Genomic DNA, 26977 nt, shown 5'->3' on the forward strand with positions numbered 1-26977 from the left:
AAAAAAAAAAAAAAAAAAACCCTGAAGGATGTGTATGTGTGCGCACATGCATATGTACACATGTGCAAGCATGCACATGTATGTGTGTTTTGTTTGTTTGATTTTTTTCTTAAACTATAACAATTATGTTAATGTGGGTTCTACAGCATGAATAGACAGATCAGTGGAACAGAATGTAAAGCCTAGAAATAGATTCATACAGGAATTTAGTAAATTATTAAAGTGGTATTTCAAATCAATAGAAAAGATAGATTATTCAACACACCCAGCTGTATAATAATCTGGAAAGACAACATATTTGGATTCCCATCCTACAGGTTAAATGAAAATATATTCTATATGAGCCAAATATTTTCAGAGTCCAAAGAAGTGAAAGAACTAAAGAAATATGAGTTAAAAATATTAAATAATCTCCTATGGGGGAAAATCTTTCCAAGTAGGACACAAAACCTGATGCCATCAACAATTTGTAAAGTTGACTACACAAAAATAAAACAAGTTGTGGATGGAAAAAAATACTTTAAATACTAAAAGACACAAACTGGTAAAACATTCCTAGGTCATAACACAAAGGCTGATATTGTTAAAATATGAAGAATTCCTCTTTATTGATAACAAAAAGCCCATCAAGAAAAGCAAATATATATGGAGTCATAAGTATATATGACATTAAACATAAAAAAGAAGGTAAAACTCATTCATGATAAAGAAATGCAAAGCAGCACATTTTAACCTATCTGGTGAAGATAAAAACCTTTGGTAACACAGTGTTTGTAAATTAAGGAGGAAATAGGTGCTCTCACATATTTATTGTAAGAATGTAAGTTAGTACAAGCTCCATCAGTATAATAGCTAAAAAATTAAAATTCAAATATATTTTAACCAGACAATTCCATGTTTTTGTTCATGATTGAGATGTTATATATACAAAATGACTTACTATAGTATTGCTTGTAATAGCTAAATATTAGCAATATCCTCTATTTCCATCAATAAAAGAATGATTAAATAAGTATAACCATATGATGGAATACACTGTAACTATTAAAAGTAAAACTTTAAAAAGAGACAAAGAAAGGCATTATATAATAATAAGGGGATTGGCTCAGCAAGAGAATATACCAGTTGTAACTATATATGCACCCAATACCAGAGCACTCAGATAAATAAAGCAAATATTATTAAGTCTAAAGGGAGAAATACATCCTAATATAATAATAGTTGGGGACTTCAACCTCACTCTCAGCATTAGACAGATCATTTAGACAGAAAATCAACAAAAAACCCATCAGATTTAAACTACACCAAGACCAATGGACCAAAAATACATTTATGGAACATTTTATCCAACAGCTGGAAGTACACTTTTTTTTTTTATTTTCTTTTTTGAAACAGTGTCTCACACTGTCCCCTAGGCTGGAGTGCAGTTGTGCAATCATGGCTCACTGCAGCCTCAACTTCCTGGGCTCAAGAGATCCTCCTACCTCAGCTTCCCAAGTGTCTAGGATTACAGGCATGTGCCACTATGCCTGGCTAATTTTTTTCACTTTTGTAGAGGTGGGGTCTCACCATGCTGCTTGCGCTGGTCTCAAACTTCTGAGCTTAAGCAATCCCTCTGCCTTGGCCTCCCAAAGTGTTATGATTACAGGTGTGAGCTACCAGACCCAACCCCAAAACATACATTCTTTTAATCAGCACGTGGTACATTCTCTAGGATTGACCACATGTTAGGACATAAAACAAGTCTCAGGAACTTAATAAAGTCAAAATTATATCAAGTATTTTAACTGACTACAATGGAATAAAATTAGACATCATAACAAAAGGCACACTTGAAACTATGCAAATACATGAAAATTAAACAACATATTCCTGAATGACCAATGGGTCAAAGAAAAAATTAAGAATGAAATTTTAATATTCCTTGAAATGAGTGAAAATAGAAATACAACCAACACTCATGCAACACAGCAAAAACAGGAGTAAGCGCCAAGTTTATAGCAATAAATGCCAACATACATGAAAAAACTAGAAAGATTTCAAATAAGCAATCTAATGAAGCACATAAAGGGGGAAAAAAGCATAAAAAATGCTTGAAAAAACATGAAAGAAAAGCATGAACAAATCAAACCCCAAATTGGTAGAAGAAATAATAAAGATTAGAGCAGAAATAAACAAAATTGAGACTAAATACAAAAAATCAACAAAACAAAGTTTTTTTTTTAAAAGATAAACAAAATTGACAAACCATTAGCTAGAGTAACTTAAAAACAGAGAGATAAGGCTCAAATAAATAAAATCAGAAAATGAAAAAGGAGACATCACAATGGATAGCACAGAAATATGAAAGATCGGCCGGGCGCGGTGGCTCAAGCCTGTAATCCCAGCACTTTGGGAGGCCGAGGCGGGCGGATCACAAGGTCAGGAGGTCGAGACCATCCTGGCTAACACAGTGAAACCCCGTCTCCACTTAAAAAATACAAAAAATTAGCCGGGCGAGATGGCGGCGCCTGTAGTCCCAGCTACTCGGGAGGCTGAGGCAGGAGAATGGCGTGGACCCGGGAGGCGGAGCTTGCAGTGAGCTGAGATCCGGTCACTGCACTCCAGCCTGGGCGACAGAGCGAGACTCCGTCTCAAAAAAAAAAAAAAAAAAAAAAAAATATGAAAGATCACTAGAGACTACTATGAATAACCATATGCCAATAAATTAGAAAACCTGGGAAAATAGATAAAATCATGGACACATTCAGTCTACCAAGATTGAACCAAGAAGAAATAGAAAATCTAAACAGACCAAAAACAGGTAACAAGATTAAATGAGTGCATAAAACATCTTCCAAAAAAAATAATAATAAAATAAAGTCCAGGACCAAATGGTTTCACTGCTGAATTCCACTGAACCTTTAAAGAAGAATTAATACCAATTATTCTCAAACTATTCAGAAAAATTAAAGCAGAAGGAATTCTTCTTAACTCACTTTATGAGACCAGTATAACCCCAATACCAAAATAAGCACTCAATAAAACTATAGGCCAATATCCTTGATGAACATAGATGTAAAAATCCTCAATAAAATACTAATAAATCAAATCCAAAATCACATCAAAATCCCACTTGATAAGTCAAGTGGGATTTATCCCAGGAATGCAAGGATGTTTCAGCATACAAAAACCAATAAACATCATACATCACATCAACAGAATGAAGGATAAAAACCGTATGATTATCTCAACAGATGATAAAAGCTTTTCATAAAATTCAGTATTCCTTAATGATAAAAAAATCTTAATAAATTAGGTATAGAAAGAAAACATCTCAATGTAATAAAGGCACATAACAAACCCACAGCTAACATCTTACTGAACTGGGAAAAGCTGGAAGCTTTTTTTGAACTGTAACAAGAAAAGGATGCCCACTATCACCACTTTTATTCAACATAGTACTGGACGTTCTGGCCAGAACAATTAGGCAAGAGAAAGAAAGAAAGAGTATCCAAATTGGAAAGAAGGAAATCAAATTGTCCCTGTCTGCAGACAACATGATCTTATACATTGAAAAACCTATAGACTCTACCAAATAACTTTTAGAACTAATAAACAAATTCAGTAAAGTTGCAGAATACAAAATTAACATACAAAAATCAGTCGCATTTCTATACACGAACAACAAACTATTTGGAAAAGAAAATAAAAAAGGCAATGCCATTTACAATACCCAGGAATACATTAACCAAGGAGATGAAAGACCTCTTCAAGGAAAACTACAAAACACTGATGAAAGAACTGAAGAGGATACAAACAAAGGGAAATGTACCCCATGCTCATGGATCGGAAGAATTACTACTGTTAAAATGACAATAGTGCTCAAAGCAATCTACAGATTCAATGCAACTCCTATCAAAATACCAATGACATTATTCACAGAAATAGGAAAAATATCCTAAAATTTGTAGGGAATCACAAAAGTCCCCAAACAGCCAAAGCAATCCTGAACAAAAAGAAAAAAACTGAAAGTATCACACAATCAGACCTTAAAATATATTACCAGGCTGTAGAAACCAAAACCACATGGTACTGGCAAAAAAAAAAAAACAGACACATAAACCTATGGAACAGAATTAAGAACTCAGAAATTATCCATGTATCTAGAACCAACTGAGTTTTTACAAAGACACCAAAAACACTCATTGGGAAAAGGACAGTCTCTTTAGTAATGGATGCTGGGAAAACTTGATATCCATATGCAGAAGAATGAGACTAGACTCCCACTTCTCACCTTGTATAAAAATCAGTGCAAAATAGATCAAAGACCTAAATGTAAGACCTGAAATGATAAAACTAGTAGAAAAAAATATAGGAGAAATGCTTCAGGACATTGGTCTGGGAAAATACTTTATGAACAAGACCTCAAAAGCACAAGTAACAAAAGCAAAAATAAACATATGGGATCATACCAAACCAAAGACTTCTGCACAACAAAGGAAACAACAACAGTGAAAAGACAACCTACGAAACGGGAGAAAATATTTGCAAATTGCTCATCCAATAGGGGATTAATATCCAGAATATACAAGGAACTCAATAACCTCAACAGCAAAAAAAATAAAAATAAAATAAAAAATTCCAATTAAAAATGGGCAAATAATCTGAACAGACATTTCTCAAAAAAATACATACAAATGGTCAACAATAGATGAAAAAATGTTCAACATCACTAACCAAACCACAATGAGGTATCATCTCACTCCAGTTAGAATGGCTACATTCAAAAAGACAAAAAAGAAAAAAAAAAAAAATGCTGGCAAGAACGCAGAGAAAGAGAACTCTAATGTTATTGGTGGGAATGTAAACTAGTACAACCACTATGTAGAACAGTATGGAGGATTTTCCAAAAACTACAAAGAGAGCTACCGTATGATCCAGCAAGTCCACTCCTGGGAATTTATCTAAAGGAAAAGAAATCATCATATCAAAGAGACAACGGCACCCACATGTTTTATCGCAGCACTATTCACAATATTCAAAATATGAAATTAACCTAGGTGTCTAATAGATGAATGTATAAAAAATGTAGTATATATACACAATAGAATCTATAAAAAAGATTGAAATTCCATCATTTGCAGCAACATGGATAGAACTGGAGGACATTATGTTAAGTGAAATAGCCAGGAACATAAAGTTAAGCACCGCATGTTCTATCTCATTTGCGGAAGCTAAAACAAAAGTTGATCTCATAGAGGTAAAATGTAGGACAGAGGATACTAGAGACTGGGAAAGGTAGGGGTGGGGGGGATATGGAGAGATTTGTTAAAGGAAACAAAATTACCACTAGATAGGAGGAATAAGTTCTAGTGTTCTACACCAGGAATCCCCAACCCCCAGGCGAAGGACTGGCACCTGTCCGTGGCCTGTCGGGAACCAGGTTGCACAGCAGGAGGTGAGAGGCTGGCAAGCAAGCATTACCGCCTGAGCTCCACTTCCTGTCAGATCAGCAGCGGCATCAGATTCTTCTATTATTGTGAACCCTATTGTGAACTGCATATGTGAGGGATCTAGGTTGCACACTCCTTATGAGAATCTAATGCCTGATGATCTGAGGTGGAACACTTTCATCCTGAAACCATCACCCCACCCCATCCGTGAAAAAACTGTCTTCCACAAAACCGGTCCCTGGTGCCAAAAAGGTTGGGGACTACTGTTCTACACTATTATAGCATGACCATAGTTAACAATGATATTTTAATATCATACAGTTTCATATAGCTAGAAGGATATTGAATGTTACCAACACAAAGAAATGATAGATGTCTGAGATGACAGATATGCTAATTACCCTGATCTGATCCCTATATATGTATCAAAATATCACTATGTAGACAATGAATATGTAAAATTATTTATCAATTAAAAATAAAGTTAGACAAAATCAATAACACAAAATAAACAAATATGTAAAATTTACAAAATTTTCTTAAAAAAAAAAAAAGACTGACAATCAGTGTGCTGAGCTATTTTGTGGTTTCCTGCTTCTAAAAAAATTGGATAAGGAATAGAACAATATGCAGTAATTGACATCACCAATATATTATAAATTCCTTGATCTTCACTTTTGTGAACTTATACACATCAGAAAGTCAAAGACTTCATGATCGAAATGATCAACTAGATGAAAAACAAAGGGCTATAACTTCCCCTGAGTTGGAGAATACTGTTCAAATGTCACATCCAGTATCAAAATGCAGAAGATATTTTAAAGTAGTACTCATGAAACAGTATAGCCAAACAATCCATTTAAAAAATGGATCACCTGAAAGAAAACAGAGAGAAAACCAAGTTTTCCTGCTGTGGGAGAATTATTCATTCTAACATACTCTGTCTTCTACTGCTTTCTCCAGTTTAAGTTATACATTATTTGGTAATTGTAGCAACACTTTGCTTTCAATATTGTGAGAGGAACTCTTAGTTAAAAACAATGAAGGACTTGGACTCTGATTTCTAAAGTCTCCTCCAACTAACATACTATTTTCTTTTATTTTTAATTTTTTAAGAAAAGTTTACAGGTGTTGAATAATTTTCTTTGTTCTGAGCTATCCTCATGGCATATCTCAAGAATATAATTCAACTCATGACACACACACAAACACACACGCAGACATACATGGAATCACATACAGATCAAGAGATACGTCTAATGAATGCTTACCTGATAACGTGTTGGCTGATTGAGAATGCTGTTAAAACTGTGTGATTCAAAAACTCTTGAGTTAGACTGAGTGAAGAGGTTTAACTAGGAAAAAATACAATTAACCTAGTAAATTAGAATACATTCATTTGGAATAAAAAATATAATCCATTTATTCTCCTTGCTAACATTTCTGGAGTCAACATTCCCAAGAAACATTTTGTGGAAGTTGAGCTTTGTAAGTGATGTAATATATTCCCAAAGGTTAAAATTACTGTGAGCAATATGCTCACTTTTATCAAAATGTTGGCACGATGTACTACTGTAATAGAACTATTTAATTGAAATTATATGTTAAAAATTGGCTCATAAGAAACATAATTTTTCCTGGGGACCTTGCATACTTTATCAAAATGTACTCAAGGCATCTAGAAGGCCAAGTTCCATAGAAGTTTCATCTGTTCCTGAGTCTAAGTTCCTCTCCTAGACTTGAATAGAAACACATTGCACGTTCAGATGGCACCATTTGGTATTTTGCAGCCCTAAAATATTAGCCAAAATAACCCATCTTCCAAAGTATCTTGGCCTTATACTGAGTCAGGTTCACAATTTTGGAGAGAATTGGGCTAAAGAATTTTGGTTTCCTTTTCTTTTCTTTCTTTTTCTTTTTAAGGTTTAGCTTTTGAGTGGGTAGGAACAGGAAACAAGAGGAACCCACAGGTACTACCTACTCTGCACGTATATCAGCAGGTCCTCTTATCTGTGGACAAGCTCTGCCACTGTAAGGTGTGATTCAAAGACGTGGCCCTCTAGCCAAAGAGATGATTCACCTCACCACCTAACTTCCCACCATTTAACTCAGGAAGGTGTAGGATGCTAAGAGAGAAGGAAGTAGTGCTGCTAGGAAAGGACCTTCCTTTGTTCTCTTACAATTGTGCCTGGCGAAAACCTTAGCTAACAGTTAATTCTCCAATCAGCCACTGGAGGCCAGTATCTGATTGCTGACTGAGGTTAGCTGTCTAGGTTTGCCGGAAAGATTTCTTGAGGCTCCTTCCCCTCTCTTCTAAAAAAGAGAAATAGAAAAATATAATTTCTCCAAATTTCTGCTACATTTAATACATGAAGAGTATCTATGAATATGAGTAATATTAAAGAGATGCAAACATCTGTATGCAAAATTTAAAAAATAAAATCAAAAATTTATTTATTTATTTTGGCAGTTTTTTTTTTTTTTTTTTTCTCTGACCAAAGCACTCACTTTATTGCTAAAGAAGTACAGCAGTGGGCTCATGCTCATGGAATTCCACTGATATTACCATGTTCCCCATCATCCTGAAGTGGCTGGATTGATACAACGATGAAATGGCCTTTTGAAGTCACAATTACAAAACCAACTAGGTGACAATATTTTGCAGGGCTGGGGCAGAGTTCTCCAGAAGGCTGTGTATGCTCTGAATCAGTGTCCAATATGTGGTACTATTTCTCCCATAGCCAGGATTCATGGGTCCGGGAATCAAGGGGTGGAAGTGGAAGTGGCACCACTCACCATCACCCCTAGTGATCCACTAGCAAAATTTTTGTTTCCTGTTCCTGCAACATCACGTTCTGCTGGCCTAGATGTCTTAGTTCCAGAGGAGGAACACTGTATTGTGGCAGTTTTTAACCAGATATGGGAAGAGTGGAAAGTTGAGGAGCAAGCCTCCTGAGAGATCAGTGTCCAACTTTCTATTTCCAGAATCTTCTCTGAGAAAGGCTATTCTTTCCTGTCAATGGTACGATACAGGCAGGAGAGGACAACCTAAATGCAACGCTTCCTTCCCGTTCCTGTGAACAGGCTATGCTTTCTTTACAGGGGTCTAGGTAGCCACAAGCCTACTGTGTGTGCTCCTCTCAGCCTGACATTTAGTATTTCCCCTTCTACATTATGATAATATCAGGAATGAAGTCAGTGAGACCTGTTGCCTACAGAAAGAAAATTCAAGGTGTGTTCTGTGAAGTGCAAGGGTTGTGAGCTCCCACACTTGAGAGACTTCTTTTTTGCAATAAAGCTTCAGTTAATAAATCCCCAGAAAAACAAAGGTCCCTCAAAGCAAAGTCAATTTCAGTAGCAGCAGGAGCTGCCCAGGGTGACAACTAGAGCCCGACTCCTTTAAGAGACCAGTTACCTCACAGCTGAAGGTACAGCTTGCTGAGAGGAAGTGGGCCGGTAACCAAGGGTGGACTCAGGTGCTGAGCATGAGGCATCCGGGTGCCGCAGAGAGAGCTAGGCATCTGATGCTAAAATACTTGAATTCTGCACCTACCCCACACTGGTCAGTTTATGTGACCTCACATAAGCAAGTTATCTGAATAGCTTCAATTGTCTTATCTATAAAATGGGAATAATGATAATACCTACCTCACAGCGTTGCATGAGGTTCAAATGTACAGCAAAGCACTTTGTAAACTGTGAATGAGGAAGGGCACTGATATTTGTTGAGGCTGGAACTTTGTAGATCTCATATAATCCTCACAACAATTCTACAGAGTTAGACAATTGTCTACAATTGGTGGACAATTAAGGCTCAGAGTTGTGAAGTGATTTATCCATGTTCCTTGCTAATAAGCCACAAGTGCCACAATTCAAATCCAGGTCTAATGCCGAAGCTCTCTTCTTTGTGTTATACTGCTTCTCACTGAATACATGAGGTATTATTTTAAATTATGGGCTGTCACAACCAATTGCTGACTTGTAACCCAATAGCCTTAAGAGCCCATATCCAGGTCAAACAAAAAAAGATTTAAAAGGTCACTTTCTTAAAGAATACAATTCTTGAAGACTCACAACAATTTTAAAAAGCAATAAATTAAATTGCACTAATCTTAACTTTTTCTCCCAGTTTCAACTGAGAAAAAATATCTACCTTCGCTCAGGAAGGCATATGCTTTATGGAGATAACATTGATATCTTGTGGGCTTTTAGGATGTTATAGCTACAGACCATTTTCACAATTTTCGAAAAAGTTATACTTCATACATTTGTTCCTGTCTGCCTCATTCCCTATTATTTAGGTTCACTCACATCCTTCTATCTATACCAATTCTATCTCTGAAAGTTAGTTCATGATAACAAAGTACCATCATGAAAATTATCTTCTTTGTTAAAATTAAACTATGACTCAACTGGGATAACTCAAGGGTTTCTTGCTTATTTATAAAATGAGTACTTATGATTATTTGAGGATGCTCTTGGGCCTGTATCTATTTTATGGCACTAATGGAAAAAAGATTATTTAGCCAAATAGAAAGTTTCTACAAAAAAGGAGAATATGGTGGTGGTGAACTATACATACACCAAGAGGAAGGCTGGAAGTTTAAACTATGTAACTTCAGAATAACAGTTGAGAAGCACGGAACACACAAAAACAAAGTGTTTTCTAACAGTAACTTTTCTGGTTACTTTTAACAAGTTAAAGTCTTTTTTGTTTGTTTACAATCTGGTAGTTTATATGATGTTCTGATCAAAACAGGGCCTTGACTCAGTGACTTCTTGAAACATCATGAAAATATTTAGTATTAGTCTGTGAAAGACTGTGGACTAGACAGTTACTTTTAACATCTTCTAAGTTCACACATAAAAATTATTGAACAAACAACAAAAGACAAGAAAAAAAAGAGACAGAACATTTATTTTAAGGTCTTGGTAAGTTTTCAATACCTACCCTGGACTTTGAGTTACCCATTCCCATTTCTATATCCTTCTGAAGCCTTCTCCTTCTGCATTTGGGGAAGTTAATGATTCGCATGATGAAATAAACAAACGATTTTGGACTAGGAACTAGACTGAAGGGTGGAGGTAATGTTTTTCCATCATCAAAATAGGATAACCAAAGTTTTGAACGAGCAAACTTCCATTCTACATCGCTGTCATCCTGTGTCACAAAATAGAAAAAAAACTAATTTTAAAAGCTAAATATTCTAGTAACTGATGCTAATAGGTTTTTACAATGAATCTAAGTTATGTTTTTGACATAGGTAACTTATACACATTTATCTACATATATTCTATAGACCTACATAATATTCTTATTTTTCAAATAAAAGATTCTCATTCTCTTTCATATGCCTCTACCTGTACCCACTGAAATTTAACCAGAACTTCCTGTCTACCATCCAAAAACAAGGCAAAAAAGACAAGAAAATAGAGTGCCAAGGAAGGATAAAAAGATTAATTCCTCCCTCTGTCCCCCACCCAGTCAATTCTGCATGTTTGACATCAGTTGCCTATTTCCCATCCTCCTTCCTCACCTATACCTATCCAAGCCAGGTTGTAGACACAGCATATTATATTTCAAGGGCAAGGGGAAAAAATGATTCTCAGATGAATTGCTTTTTGGCATTTCTGTGTTTACCGTATGTCCCCAAATGTCACATAAGCCCCTGAGTAGCCTGATCCTGTCTTACATTTCCTTTCATTCTCTGTGCTGCCCACGGTGATGGAGATAACCACCCTAACTGATAGGAGAAATGAAGGGAAGGGGGTTCGTACTAGGAGGAAGCTGCCTCTCTCAGTTCACACAGCCTAGAAGGCCATTAGGACCAAAACTTCTATTTTGAGGACACTATATATTATGAGTTGCTAAAACATACATAGAGATTTGGTGGAGTTAACAAACCACAAAGCACTAAAAAGATACTGAACACTGAAGTGAAGGGCATGAGAAAACATAGATACAACAGTGAAGAGAGGTACCAAACCCAGCTCAATCCAAAACCAAGAATTAAGAGACTTCTAGAATACTCAAACTTTTGACTGGATAAAGAACACCATTAGTGTTTGCCAAACATCTGGTCATTCTACCAGGTAGAATGGTGGGCTCACTAATTGAAAAGAGAGTAATTTCCTTAGGGCCAATACTTCTTCTAGCCACTTATTTCAAAACTTCTGAAATATACTCTGAGAGAAGGCAGAGCAGCAATAAATTCATGGGGAACCCTGCTGTGCACCTAGAAGACACCAGAATGTGGATAGCTATCTATCCAGGTAGAAAACACAGGGAAAGGCCCAGGCTCTGTGTGGATATAAGCCTCTTTGTTATATGAGCTGGAGCTCAGCCATAGGATACAGAAGCAGATGTATACTATCAGAATAGGATGACAAGGATAGACACTATGGATAGAAAACAGATTTACCTCAATTTCTTGATATGAGCTATTAATCATAGCAATTAGCATGTTGAGTAAAACGACCACCATAGTTACGTTGTATATTCCATAAAGAACATATCCAATATTTTCTATGAATTTGTGATCGTATTTGAGCACAACAGAAGTCACTTCAGACAACCCAAATATTGACCAAAATAAAGTCTTGAAACTTTCTTCTACACTGTTGAAAAAATAAGGTAAAAAGTAAGTAAGTTAACAGTTTTCAATATCTAAGAGTGAAAAGTAAAAAACAAGTTAGGGTCTAATTACTGTACAGACGTAAAATGCCACCATAATATACTCCAAGAGTATAACTACTTTGTTATGACATTTCATAGAAAAATTATTCTCTCGGGTTTTCAGGAACTGGTGATTAAATGGTGCCACTGTCTAGCTTTTCTGAAGTTATCATCAAGTGAAAATTCTCTGAACTCCACAGGAGAAAGCTGAAGTCAAGTCACAATAACCATTCCTTTCTCCTACAAAAAGGGGAATTTGCTGTTTGATTTTGTAAGTGATTTAGAAATTTAAATCAGGTTTTCTGTAGTAGAACAGGGTTGGGATTAAAATTATATAACCAATTTTAAAAGTATGTAAAAACATATTCCTTGCAGCATCATTTGCAGTAGGGAAGAATGAAAGTAATCTAAATATCCATAAATAGGGGACAGGCTAAATAATTCTGGTATATCCATATGATGGAATGCTATGCAGCCACTGTGGGAAAATGAGACAGATCGAGCTTTGTGTGTTTATATAAAATTATATCAAAGATATACTAAATGAAAAAATAAGATATAGCAAGTGTGAAATATTCTATCATTTAAATAAAAAAGAAGGGCATACAAATACTTATATTCTTTTTTATATACAAAATAGCTCTGAAAATATTCAAAAGAAACCATTGCCTCTGGGAACTAAGGAGAAGTAAGAGACTGTGCCAAGGGTAGGGAGAAGGACAGGCATTTCCCTGTAGACGCCTCTCTATTTAAATTTTTTATCACAGGAATATATTACCTACCTAGAAATACTTAACTGGAAATGAAGAGGAGGCAACAGAATGAAAGACTCCTGTTCTTTTCCCTTAATTTACATAATGTACTTCCTGATTCTTCCACCACAACAATTAGCACTTAGACCCTCACCAGATTAATTACCTACTTTTGTCCCTTAATTAAATGATATTTGGCAACATGTATTTGGGTGGTTTTGTTACAGAACCAAATTGTAATCACTAGTGAACTAAATTAATAATAATTAAATTAAAGATTTACACACATAAAATTCCATTACACCTTCAAAAGTAAGTCTTTTTCTGTCTCAGAGAAAGATTTGTGAAAAAGTACGTTTTAAGTTTGTTATAACACATCCTAAATAACAATGAATTTTATAGATTTGTAGGTTTTAGTACTGGTTTATTCATTCACTCATAAAACAAATATTAACAGAGCATCTATTATGTTCTAGAAATTTTGCTACACCCTGAGGATGGAGGGTTGAATAGAACTCTATTCCTGTACAGTTACTCTCTATTACGAAACATTTGGCTGTGTGATGTTATGGCATAGATGCTGACAGGAGAGTAAGAAAAACTATAACCTTTTTCTTCCTGCCATTTATTTGACTGTATCACAAAATTCTCCTGCACCTTCCTCTTGCTCCTTTGCAAACCTTGCTGCCCCTAGCTTCTCTTCAAATCTATATAGAGTGCATGTGTGGGAAGAGGGGGATAGTAAAAAAGGAAAGGACACTGGCAGTTCTGAGCTCCTACTGTGGGCAAGAGGCTTTATATAACTCACCTTACATAATTGTCAAAACGACCTTATTTAAACTTTATTGTGCTTATTTTAAAAATAAGGAAACTGACACTGAGAAATGTTCAGGAACTTAAACAAAAGTCACAGCTAGAAAACAGCAGAGATTGCATTCAAATCCAGGTCTGCATGATTTTCAGCCTGTGTCCTTTCTATTACATTGTATGGTCACATCCCTAGACAAAACAGTGAAGAAAATAGAATGTATAAAATGAGTTACCATAGAGTTAAAAGGAAAATGGGGGCAGGGGTCACATTGTGTGCAAGATCTCTTTGTCATTTCCCTGCTGGGTTCAAAACAGGTTTTTTTCTTCATTACAATAAAGCGAGTTTCAAATCTCTTTCACCTCCAAAACCTGTTCTATATTAACTATTAAAACATTCATTTTAGAACAATTGAGATGTCTACAAGGGCTTGATATTCTACTGTGGTCTATAGAGTACTTACTGAGTGTATAGTTTGTTTCCAGTAGTGGCATTATTGGGAAAAAAGGGAGTGCAGGGAGGGTTTATGACCTCCCCACCTGGAAGAACTGCAGTACACAACAGGGGCCCTATGTCCATGACAACCAAACACCACTGGGTGAGAACAGATCTCACAATCTGGTTGTCTTCATGCTGAAGGAACTTAAAGGGAAAATGACTAAGGAAACTTGATCAAGGAAGACTTCATGGAAGAGGTGAGTCTCCAGTGCAGAAACCAGCATGGCCAAAGGAAGAAACTGGTATTACTATGATAGTGGGCTATAAAATGTTTAGCTATAATTTCCTCTTACTCGACTCCCTGTACTGATCAATGAATATATTAAAATAAAAGCTGATGCTTCTGTTTTGAAAGAAGAGTGCTGGCTATAAAATGATGAAACTAATTTTAATGTTATACATAATGCAAGAGACACCCAGTATTATAAATCTGTTATCCTGTTTTCTTAATATAGCCAGTTTTGTCTAGGGTTTTTCCAAATTCTGACCCATTCTGTGGTCAAACTCTCACTAAGCTCAGAGATGAGCCTTCAGAGCAATGTAATCACACACAAGCACTAACTGTTTTTGATGGATTATTTTCTGTGCTTAAAAACATCTTTATTACAGTCAGAGAAATTTTCCTATGCTTTCTGTAAATTGGTTAGAATTTCTCTTTCCTTTATAAAAGATGTTTTACTTACGTGGTAAAAGCAGCATTTACTTTAGCCCCAAGGTAGTAAGAATAAAGTATGAACATGCCAATCATAAAGGCAAAGAACACCATAATAAAGAGGACCATGAACTTGAATATGTCCTTTACAGTCCTTCCAAGAGAGATCTGCAGGGGGCCAAAGCTCTCATTTGCAGGGAGGATGTACGCAATCCGAGAGAAGCTGAGCACAACAGCTATGGCATAAAGGCCTTCAGATATAATCTGAGGGTCAGAAGGGAGCCATTTATCTCTAGCTAGAAAAAAAGAGAGAAAGAGATTAAAAATGGAGCTTTCTATTCATTGTCAACTATGCAAAGCAAATACCTTAAATAGGATCTATCTTGTAGGTAGGTGGTTACCATCTCAGTTGAAACTACTCTAGATTTAATTAACTGTCCAGGGATTATTTTCATCTTCAACCAGAAACATAAACTCTATATTACTTTTGATAGAGGGTACACTATTATAAAGATACTAAGCTGACTTCACATTGAGCAGAAACAGAATAAAATACAAAGCATGAAGAGGTTAAAACACTTCCTTAGACACAGACTGTTTCCAGGGTGACAAAACAACTGACTTGACTGATTTGTCCCTTCAGTTATTAAATTTACTGACCAGTTATTTTGTCATCCTATAGGCACAGCTGGAGTGTAACTTCTTTTCCATATTTTGTGGGAAAATTAGTTCATCCAGCAGTTTATGCAAATAAAATATTTCGAGGAGTGAGAACGTCACTGAATCACAATGGTGCTGACAATATATCTCAGCAATATAACTTGTCCCTGAAAAACGTAAAATGCCACTGAAGTAAAAGAATTTTGGATACAGATTCAGAATGAGGACCCCTAAAAACCCTTTCAAGGTCACTTATTAAGTCTGCAGCAGACCTGTCAGGTCAATGAAATATTATGTGGTTAATTTTGTGCAAACCGAGTCACTCCCAAAAGAATGGATGTATTGCAGACATCTGCAATAACAACAAAACTTAACATTTATTGATCAGTTCAGCCACTGTGGAAAGCACTTTGAAGATTTCTCAAAGAACTTAAAACAGAACTACCATTCAACCCAGCAATTCCATTAGTGGGTATATATCCAAAATAAAACATATTGTTTTACCAAAAGACACACGCACTTGCATCTTCATTGCAACACTATTCACAATAGCTAAGATACGGAATCAACCTAGGTGCTCATCAACAGTGGATTGGATAAAGAAAATGTGGTACATATACTCCATGGAATACTATGCAGCTACAAAAAAGAATAAAAATCATGTCCTTTGCAGCAACATGAATGCAGCTGGAGGCCATTATCCTAAGTGAATTAACGCAGGAATAGAAAACCAAATACTGCAGGTTTTCACTTGTAAGTGGAAGCTAAACAGTGGGTATTCATGGACATAAACATAGCAGCAATGAAACTGGAAACTACTAGAGGGTGGAGGAAAGGGTTGAAAAACATCTATTAGGTATATGCTCAGTACCCGGGTAATGAGGCCATTCCTAGCCCCAAACCTCAGAATCATGCAATATACTCAGGTAACAAACCTGCACATGTACCCTCTGAATATAAAATAAAAGTTAAAAAAACTAACATTTCTTGACTATTTAATATGTGTCAAATACTGCTTTCGATGATCCTATGGATTTGATATTATTATCCTCTTTTAGAGATGCAGAAACCAGACTTAGAAAGGTTAAAAACTTGATCAAAACAATACATATAGAAGATAGGGAAGCCTGAATCCATCCCTTCCAGACAACAGCCACTAAATATACATGAATAAATAGGTTATGAAATAGTCAAGATATATAAAATGCAATCTAAAATTAATTCTTTAATTACAAATGGTGATCATTTGCTCATTTGAACAAGTCTCCTTAGTATATAAAAATTTTTGCTTGCTGAGAATAACAGAGGTGCTTAATTATATCTTACATTTTGGAGCGGAAGTCCAGCCTTCAATAACGTTTACATGCTACTTGTACTCATCACAATGTGCCCTAATTACACCCAAAAAAATTATTCTTCACAACCAGATCACAGTTAAACTCTGTGCCTGAGTTCCCCTACCTATAAGATGAAGTTTAGACAGCACTTTCTAAAGTCTTTTCCAGATTTCAGATTTTACAACTATATACAAATTTGCTAACTGTGGCTCCTCAATTTGGCCTCAAGAGAAGGGAAGCTAACATTACTTACCATTGGTTTGTACGGGGCAAGGAAGGCATCAATGTTCTTTCACACTGGGTGTCAGCTGAGGTCTCACTGCTCTTCACAATATAGAGATATTTGACATGAACCCCATTCCATGACATGTGAGCAGGACAACATCCTCCCCCAACATTTCTGCTGGTTCTCCAGAGCTTACATTCTCATGGTCACTTTAGAACCTACTTCCTGCCTCTGTTGAATTACTGTTCACTTTGCCTGCAGAGCAGTTTGGCAACTTTTATTATCTATCTCCTGCTCTCAGGGACTTATCTTTCACATCAAGCAGTTTATCAAACTATTTTTTCCCTAATTAAGACAGTCTCCCAATAGTAATTATTTTATAGGCTTAAAGGTAATTTTCTTCCACCTTGTAACATTGTCTTTTTATAGCTATGAAAACTGAGGCACAGTGAAGCAAGTTGACTTAAACTTTAAGTTTACACAGTAAAGGGGGTCAGAGCCTTGAAATGAATCCAGTTTTGTAGGTTCCAAAGTTCATGCTTTCTCCACTGTCCATAAATATTCAATATACCTCTTTTTTTTTTTTTTTTTTTTTTGAGGTGGAGTCTCGCTCTGTCGCCCAGGCTGGAGTGCAGTGGCCAGATCTCAGCTCACTGCAAGCTCCGCCTCCCGGCTTTACGCCATTCTCCTGCCTCAGCCTCCCGAGTAGCTGGGACTACAGGCGCCCGCCACCTCGCCCGGCTAGTTTTTTTTTTGTATTTTAGTAGAGACGGGGTTTCACCGTGTTAGCCAGGATGGTCTCGATCGCCTGACCTCGTGATCCGCCCGTCTCGGCCTCCCAAAGTGCTGGGATTACAGGCTTGAGCCACCGCGCCCGGCCCAATAAACCTCTTATACTAAACATACTCTAATTGGCATTTCCTTCCAAAATGTGGTTCCAATACCTTTCCTGAAACATAAGGAGACCCTGAAGCCAATCACTTACCATAAGTGAAATACTGTATCTCTGGTGGGAGTGTCACTTCACTGAGGTCGCTCTCTTGGACATAACTGTCCACATACTGTTGTGCCTTTGTTGCCTGAAGGAAAGCTAGGAATCTGGCTGTGAAAGCAGCAATGAAGATGGAGAGCATCCCAAAGTCCAGCACGTTCCACAACTGCAAAATGTATTCCCTAGGTCCTTCCAGCCAGAGCTCTTTACACTCAGACCACATCATTCCTGTCACAACAAATACAGAAGGTGCAGGTCAGATTTTACAGGCTAGACCGAGAAGCCATTACCATGTCCACCATCAGGCCACAGGTATCTCTAAAATACCCTACACATCAAGCACAGTACTAGGCCTCACAAAGCATTGACTGACTAACTATATGGTCACTGAGGCCCTGTGCAGAGTTAAATGGAAGAAGCTCCTGCTAAGAAAATAATTCACCCCACAACACTAGAATTTGGAGAAGCAGTCTACATGTGGCACCAGAAATGTCTCTATTCATGTAGAGGAGGTACATGTGGAGCGGGGTGAGGAGAAGAAAGAAGGAAAGAAAATAAGCAAGGAAGGTTCTTCAAGTTGTCCTATAAGACTTTTGGGGAAGAAAATATGTTCTATATAATCACAATGGTTAGTTATCAAACCGTAGTGATTATTGGAGAAATAAGTCCCCAAGATTTTTAACAAGAAGAACGGTTTACCAATAATACTCATATCACACTCTTATCCCCTCTTCTCATTTCCATGTCATGCTAAAAAGTGAGCGACATTATTTCAAAAAGACAAAACCCTTAAGTGAGAGGCCCTAGGACATTCTGAAGAAACTGAAAGCAGAAAATGCCATTCTGGGACAAGAGGACAAAATAGTACAACTTAACAACTTAACAAATTGTCCTGACTACATAAAGGGAAAATATTGTAGAATTTAAAAAAAGTTAATGGCTTAAAAGAAAATGTATAAAATAATTACTTGACCTAGGCTGAGGCCACAGGAGGGAGGAAGAACTAACCTACTAACTCAGAAAATGAGAAGACATCAAGACTCATACTGGATAAAATAGATACAAAAATGACTTCGGATTAATCAGAAATAAACAACCTGGTTCCAATCTCCATTTCTTAGCAGAGAGCACAACAAATTCTTTTCCTCACATTACTTCAAATTCTTACTTTAACACAGCTATTCAAAATGGGTTATTGTAAGATGAAATAGGTTGGCACAAAAGTAATTGAAGTTTTGTCATTTTAAAATAGTAAAAGCCACAGTTACTTTTGCACCCAACCTAATAACAAACATTCTGAAAACGAAAACTCTCCTAAAATCTCTGGAACTAAACAACAAAAAGTATTTGTCATCAGTTGATAGTCATTGGGTTATTTCACAAGTATTTCAATTAAATAATTGATCACAACGAGTCACATTTTAAAACTTACATCTTGTTCAATAATTGAAATTAGATTTCTGAAACATGGTATATTTGTAATGAGGGTCGTGTTACACATAAAAAATTTTATTTAGTGTTAAGGGACACCTTTTAGCATTACCTAGCTGAGAATTATTTGATTATTTTGCTATTTAGCTTATCTTGCAACAGTGATATTATCACCATATAAGATATAATAACATTTTTTTCAATAGAAAATGGCAATTATTTCTATAATTACTTTTTGGTAGAATAAATAAAAGGCTTACCAAGAACCCAGACCATAATTAGCATTTCAGTCCATGTAAACTGGGTGGTTTTCACCCTGAAGATCTGTTTGGGATAGTCAATAACTGTGATATTGGGCAGCGTGGTGATGCCTTCGAACCTGTCTGAGGCATTGAACACAAGCAGGCCCAGGAAGATGATGAAAGAAGCTGCGTGTGCTACAAACTTCATAAAAGGGCTTCGCAGAATTTTCCCCAGCTATAACAAAACAAAGAGGAAAAGTTTGCTTCAGAAAATCTGGCTTTCACTTGTGGAGATTACAATATAGGATTAAACAAAAAATAGATGAAAGGAGAAGACTCAAAATTCTGCTTCTGTTTCCAAAAGCTCTACATTATGAAAATATTCTTTTTTTAGGGGATGCTTCCTCCAAAATAATTTAATAAGTCTTCAAAATTCATTGTTTCTAAATGTCCAATTTGCCTTATGGTAGACTGCATTCACAGATGCGCTTCTGGAAATCACAGGGCCATACCGGTTCTTGCTTTTATTTTTACACAAAAGAATATGCAAAGTCCAGATTTTTAGGGTCTAGAAAAAGAAACTTCAACTTTGCACTGTGTAATTCTTTATTGCTTTGTAACTGAGATGTTATGAGGTTCTTATAGACTCATATAAGACATTAAAAACCCTTTGAAGATTAAAAAAATTACTACTACAGAAGTAAATTTTAGTTCTCATTTCTAAATATTCCAAAATCAAGTTATACCTGGTATGCTATTAAAAAAAGACAGAAAATACTAGAACTAAGACGAATATTGCATCTGTTACTGCCTTAATAAGAAGAGGGAGATACACAATAATTAAAATCTCTAAGTAGGTTACCTTAATTGAAAGTAATCTCTGAGTTGGATAATCATGTAAATGGTACAAAAGGACTTCCAAAGTTCAGTTTATAATTATTTTAAGGTGACTCCTTTAAAATCCCCTATGATATAATGTCCTTAAAAGTCCCATGTTCCTGTGAAAATGAAAAACAATTCCTCCTGTCCCAAGGGCCTCCACAGTCTAAGAATTAGGTACATTTGGTAGATTTATCAAGTATGTTCTCTCTTCTATACTCTCAGACCCTGCTTTTTAACCCCGTCTGTGACCTTATAAAGTACTGAGGTTCACATTTAAAGGACTGTAACTCCGAACAAATGTTTTTGTAGGTCTAGAACCTTAATGTGATGTCAATAAATGATGAAAGAGATGTCAGGTATTTTTGGGATTGAACATGAACGCACACAAAAGTCACATTTTCCGTGTTAGACACAGAAAAATAAACAACACATTTACACATCACCTTGTTACACAGCTGCAAAAAGGGCACGTTTGGGGTAGCTTATCCATAGCACATAGAAATTTCTTGGGAATTACCAAGCCTGTTTCTCCTAAAGGTCAATCTCTTAGAACTTTAAATAACATGAAAAGAAAGCAGAATGCAAATCTCAAAAATGGGATATACATGGAAAATTCTTGCTATGTTGCCTTTTTGTCATAAGATAGGTGGTATATGGCAGCTCTAAACATGGGCTCTGGGAATGGCTCAACTTCCATGTTTCCCTTCTCTGCAGAGCATGCCATACTGTTAGTTGTACTTGTAAAAGTGCAGGGAGAAAAGAAGTGGACTCCAAGATGGTTACTTCAAACCTGATGGAATGTTTTAACTGATTAAGTTCCCCTAAGAGACAAACACTTCTAGACCCGAACTTTCCAATTCATTTCCTTCAGAAAGGAAAATTATTTGGGTAAGATATGATTTTTGTTTTATTGCACACCCTCTCATATTATTTATAGTTTTTCATCTTTAGTGTTTATGTATTTGAAGAATCTTAAAGTAATTTTCCATGATATGCAACAAAAGAACTTGGCTGAGTCATCAGACACGATCAAAATGACAAACGTTCTGCCTTAACGTGCATAGGCAACTCAATGATGAAGTGAGATGGATGAATGTTCTCACACGTATATGGTGTTTGCAGAGCAGAACTCTGCTGGGGGAGATTGCTGAGCCAGAGAGATGACAGATTTCCAGGATCACTTATAAGTGCCCTTGACTCATTTTGCCTTGAAACTACCTCTGATTTAAACAAAACCAAATTTCAGAATGTAAAAACAGGATTAAAGGATCTCAGCACAGCTCCTTCTCTTTGGCAGTGCCCATAACTGGCATGAATAGTATTCCTTTCCACATCTTGCTAGGGGATCTCTTGGGCACAACTAAATTGATTTTACATTGGAAAGTTGAGAGGAGAATAAAGGTACTAACCAAAATGATCCAAGCAAAAACAAATAATCTAAAAAAACCTAAAATCCCTGAACCTAAATCCTACATTTTTAAGAACTGTCTGAATTAACAAAGGGCTAGCGGAACCTGACATGCATTTTCTTGAAGACTTTGGATACCACCACTGTTCTCAACTGTGCTTCACACACTCAACCTTGGATTTCTTCTGACAGGTCCAAATGGGTTGCCCTTCTAGTTCCCAGTGTAACTGCTTCTTGGTACTACTGCTGTAGTGCTCTCCATTCCCCGGTCTGTTCACAGGCCAACCCAGCTGACACTCTACTTATTAAGCCGTCAATAAAATCAGTACAAGTGCTACTTCATTCAAGCACCTTTTCCTTCTCTGTCTACCATGAGGATTTTATCTTAAACGAGCCTAAGTACTTCATGCCTGCAAATGTGATCTATCCCACTGGTACCAAATCCTTTTTCATCCCTTATTTGAATTGATCCAGTAATTAAAAAGGAGAATTTGTGTTCTTGAGTCAATTAACATTCAGGGTAAAACTGATACGAGTCTTAAGCATGAAGCTTTTTCTTTTTTTATCCCAAAGAGACACAGTACACCACCACAGAGGAAATAGATGTAGAAAGCGAGTACCCTGCTGCAAGGTGCAATCCAGTAGCCAATAGCCAAGAATGGAAGGCCCAGGGCCACGACCAGCACAACGAGACACTTGATCGCTATAGTCTGCTCCCTTAGGCCTGAGAGGTTCTCATACCAGATTGTCAAGAGCTGCTGCTGGCAGTTGGGATGAGCCACAAACTGTTGGGAGAGAGAGAGAGTTTGAGAAGGGGAAAGAAAGGTAAGTTACCATACCATTGTCAGTAGTTCAACTATTAAATACACGTGCATCCTAAAGACATTAAAGCATATTTTTCTAGCATATTGGTACTGGAAGGTTCTGGTAATATTCTTCTTTGCTTTCCCTCCATTTTTCAAAATTATTTCAGAACTAATAGAAGAACTAGAATGGAAATGAGAGGATAAAATTGGTGTTGTCCTTAATCATAGTTCTTTTTGATAGAAACCCTCCATGATTCACAGATTTCTCTGTGGAATCTGGGTGACATCTGGCTTCTTTTGTAAAAATGTGTCCCATCTTGCGGTTGGCCAGCTTACTTGCATTCAGTTCAAAATGGAAAAGAAAAAAAGTTACTTGGTTTATTGTAGACTATAGCTAAAAGAGAAATGTGTGAAGTTTCGTGAGCAACCCCTAAAATGCTACATATAAAAAAAAATGCATGATGCACCCTTTGTGTAATGATGTACTATTACTGCAAATCTGTAAAAGGTCTGAAAAATAATAAATGAACCTGCAAATATTATGCTGGGTCTACACATGCACTTCTTCCAGGAACTGACATCAAATGTCACTTCCCTCCTGTCCTCTTTTTTATTGCTTCCTTTATCAAAAGGTCAAAATATCACGACTATTTATCTTCAGCAGTTCTTTAATAAATAAAATTCTAATCAGGAAAAATTAGCAAAGTATACTTATTTCAGCCCAGCCATTTGATTTTTTTCCCATTTGATTTTCTTAAGTTTTCTGCCTGCATCATTTAGAGGGACTGGGATTTCTTTAAAGCCCTGTCATTATTCAAGAAGCAGAATGTATTTGTAGTCAGACCCATGTAAAGGTCCTTATGCCAAAATCTGCCCATTTGCAGCCAGATATGCCTTTTTATGAATGGTCATATGCTCGTTGTCCAAGCTCAGGAATTAAAAAATCAACTATGAGTGACAACATATTTTTTAAAGGAGTTCTTAGTAACACAAAAATCAAGGTGTCACTGTCTTCTAAAAAATAGAATAAACAGTAACAATGAACCTGTTAAGAAACACCCATGAAATGTTTTTGGGAACTAAGAAACAAAGAGAGTAGCTGCAGTTCCTACTTGTCAAAAGGTTCCTCTTTAATCAAGTTATAGTTAATGATCCTGATGATTCTTAGTAACTCCAGGCAATTCCTAGAGTTATTCATATTTGGCTCTTTATCAAAGCCCACCTACAAGGAAACGCACAGATTTCCACTGACTGGTGCATAGTTTCCCATGAACAACTTTAATTAAAAAAGAAAGTCTTATCTCCCAGAACAGGTGATGGAGATGCAATTTCCCCCAAATCCTTGCTTTTGCCCCTAGAGTGCAACCAGTGGAGAAGTCCACTGATGGTTGCACTGGCGGCTGCCTCTGCACCACCATACACGGGAACTCAACGACCCATGGACAGAGGTGGTGAGAATAAATTTACGAACATTAGATTTGAAATAATTAACTGAGTTATAATCTTGAAATTCTAAGCCTCAGTGTGATGGGTTAGAAAGCTAGGCTTTCGGGAGGTAATTAGATCATGAGGGAGGAGCCTTCATGAGTGGGATTGGTGCCCTGATAGGAAGAGGTGGGAGAGCTTGCTCTCTTTCCACCATGTGAGGATACTATGAGAAGTCAGCAGTCTGCAACTCAGAGGAGAGCCCTCACCAGATCTTCACCATGCTGGCATCCTGATTTTGGATTTCCAGCCTCCAGAACTGTAAGAAATAATTTTTTTTTTTTTTTTTTTGAGATGGAGTTTCGCTCTTGTTGCCCAGTGCTGGAGTGCAATTGCACAATCTCGTCTCACCACAACCTCCGCCTCCCAGGTTCAAGCAATTCTCCTACCTCAGCCTCCCGAGTAGCTGAGATTACAGGCATGTGCAACCATGCCTGGCTAATTTTTTGTATTTTTAGTAGAGACGGGGTTTCTCCATGGCAGTCAGGCTGGTCTCGAACTCTCAATCTCATGTGATCCGCCCACCTTAGCCTCTCAAAGTGCTGGGATTACAGGCATGAGCCACTGTGCCTGGCCGAGAAATAAATTTCTGTTGTTTATAAACCACCTAGCCTATGGTACTTAGTTACAGCAGCCTGAACTAAGAAGCATATTTTATCATGCGAGTTCCTTTCCATTCAGTTTTCAAAATCCCAGGCCCTGATTTTCAATAGCTGCTAGTTGCTAAGGGTATATTAGATCTTCTCTCCAAACCCAAGATTTTGTCACTTTTCCAAGGTTGTAATTTTGAAAACAGCATTTCACAGACCAATGCAATCATTATTTGAACTCATGAATATAATCAAAGTTGAAGGCTTCCTGGGTATATGTGACAACTTCCTAGGATTCTTGTTGAGAACTTCTCCAAACTTCCACTTCTGCCCCTGTACTGTATTTAGATCATTTCCTTCCTGCTTCACCTCTCCCTGTATAGTCCCTAAATGTCCTTCATTCATTCATTCATTTATTCACTCATCAAAATGTCTTAAGCCCCTCCTACGATCCAGGCAGGGGCAGTATGATCCAGATCCAGGCAGTATATTGGGCAAGTATATTGGTACAAGAAGATAAAAATGGAAGCATCAGAGTTGAATTAAGTGATAAGAGGTCATTGTTCTAGGGTACACAGTAAGCTTTGAATAGACACAAAATAAGCTATTATAACTGAGACTTCAACTCATATGCTTGTCAAGATGCCTAATCAGAATTTAAAATAGTCTTAATTTGAATGTTGGTACAATCATCTTGATATTTGAAGGATCTGCATTTGGGGGAAGTTAGACAGATATAAATAAAAGGCATCCCTGGTGACTGCAGCCAGGCTAAGCTTGGGACAGGTAATGGTTCATTCAGGGTAAACTACAGGTGGAACATATAATGTCATCAAATCAGATTACCACTTAGGATATCAACAATGCAGTTTTTAGACCAAGGGTTTCTGTAGGAAACAAAATTCCCATGAAGTTAGGAGACAGGTAGACATGTGTCTATATGGAATTGATGGACAAATTTCCCTTTTGTGAGTCTCTGGTTAGCTATCATTTGAATGTGTCACCTCCAAAATTCAGGTGCTGTCAATGTGGTAGAGTTAACAGGTGGAGCCTTCAAGAGGTGATTAGGCCATGAGGGCTGCTCCCTTGTCAATGGTATTAAGACACTTATAAAAAAGGTTTCATGCAGCATTCAACTAGCTGGCTCTTCTACTCTTCTGCCATGTGAGGATATAGTGTTCCTCCCCTCTAGAGGATGCAGCCCTCATCAGACTACCAAACCCACTGTTGCCTTGATCTTGGACTTCCCAGCCTCCAGAACTATGAGACAAGAAAGTTGTGTTCGTATAAGTCTCTCCATCTCAGGTATTCTATTAAAACAACACAAGTGGACTAAGGCACTGGTCGTTCTTAGGTTTTAAACTCTTGAGGACAGAAATATTGATGTTATAGTATATCTCCCTTTCCTACTCCTCGTCCTTGGACTAATTTTTAAATTTGAAGATGTGCTTTATGGCATTAATTACATATTTATAAAGACTGCACAGCATCAAAGACTTGATGGACTCAATCTTTTCCATATGGCATATATGTGATGGTCAATCTTTGACTTGATGTAACCTGTAAAACAGTGCAAACCCTTACTCTACATTAAGTAGTAACCAAAATTGTGGTCTTTGCATTTTGCCTGTTACACTTTAAAATTCAGCTTGACAGGTCTATCTACTATGCTACTAATTCTACTCTTTTTTTTTTTTTTGAGATAATTATACATCACTTCATGGATTCTGTTGATTCCATTTAATCCACACAAACAGATTTTCCTCCAATGATTTAAAATCCTAATGCGAGTACACAAGGAGCATTTCAAAAAAGAAAGTAAAGTCAGTACAATAATAGCAAGTGAAGGCAAAAAAGCTAATCCCTTTAGGAGATGAGTTTTGGTCTTCTCAATGACTTCGAAATAGGGCAGTGACCTTTATACCTGAAAAGTGTTTTACCTCCTGAAAAATCTCCTTATGTCACTACACCAGTTACACCCAACTGGATAACATTTGTATGCTGTTTTCTAACTTCAGTGGACCAGCAAATTGAAGTCATCACAATAATAATACCCTTATTTTGAGTTTTCTGATTTAAAGAGAGAATGCTTGACACA

General features: G+C 36.8%; 1 protein-coding gene across 6 annotated transcripts in view; it reads right to left on the reverse strand.

Annotated features, from left to right (window-relative positions):
- Positions 1-26977, reverse strand: part of TRPC3 (transient receptor potential cation channel subfamily C member 3) — a 79958-nt gene that overhangs the window by 14631 nt on the left and 38350 nt on the right. For 2 of the 6 annotated variants that reach the window (XM_017852633.1, XM_017852629.1), the window contains 7 exons: positions 22619-22783; positions 19727-19943; positions 18030-18263; positions 14853-15117; positions 11858-12053; positions 10387-10596; positions 6707-6790 (listed from right to left, as the gene is read on the reverse strand). In XM_017852633.1, coding sequence (XP_017708122.1) covers positions 6707-6790; positions 10387-10596; positions 11858-12053; positions 14853-15117; positions 18030-18263; positions 19727-19943; positions 22619-22783 — 1371 coding nt within the window. Of the gene's footprint in view, positions 1-6706; positions 6791-9083; positions 9132-10386; positions 10597-11857; positions 12054-14852; positions 15118-18029; positions 18264-19726; positions 19944-22618; positions 22784-26977 lie in introns of all 6 variants that reach the window. The other 4 variants (XM_017852631.1, XM_017852630.1, XM_017852628.1 and 1 more) reach the window with 3 other exon arrangements.

The sequence above is a fragment of the Rhinopithecus bieti genome, unplaced genomic scaffold (assembly GCF_001698545.2).
Source record: "Rhinopithecus bieti isolate Rb0 unplaced genomic scaffold, ASM169854v2 scaffold_33326, whole genome shotgun sequence".
Lineage (NCBI taxonomy): Eukaryota > Metazoa > Chordata > Mammalia > Primates > Cercopithecidae > Rhinopithecus > Rhinopithecus bieti.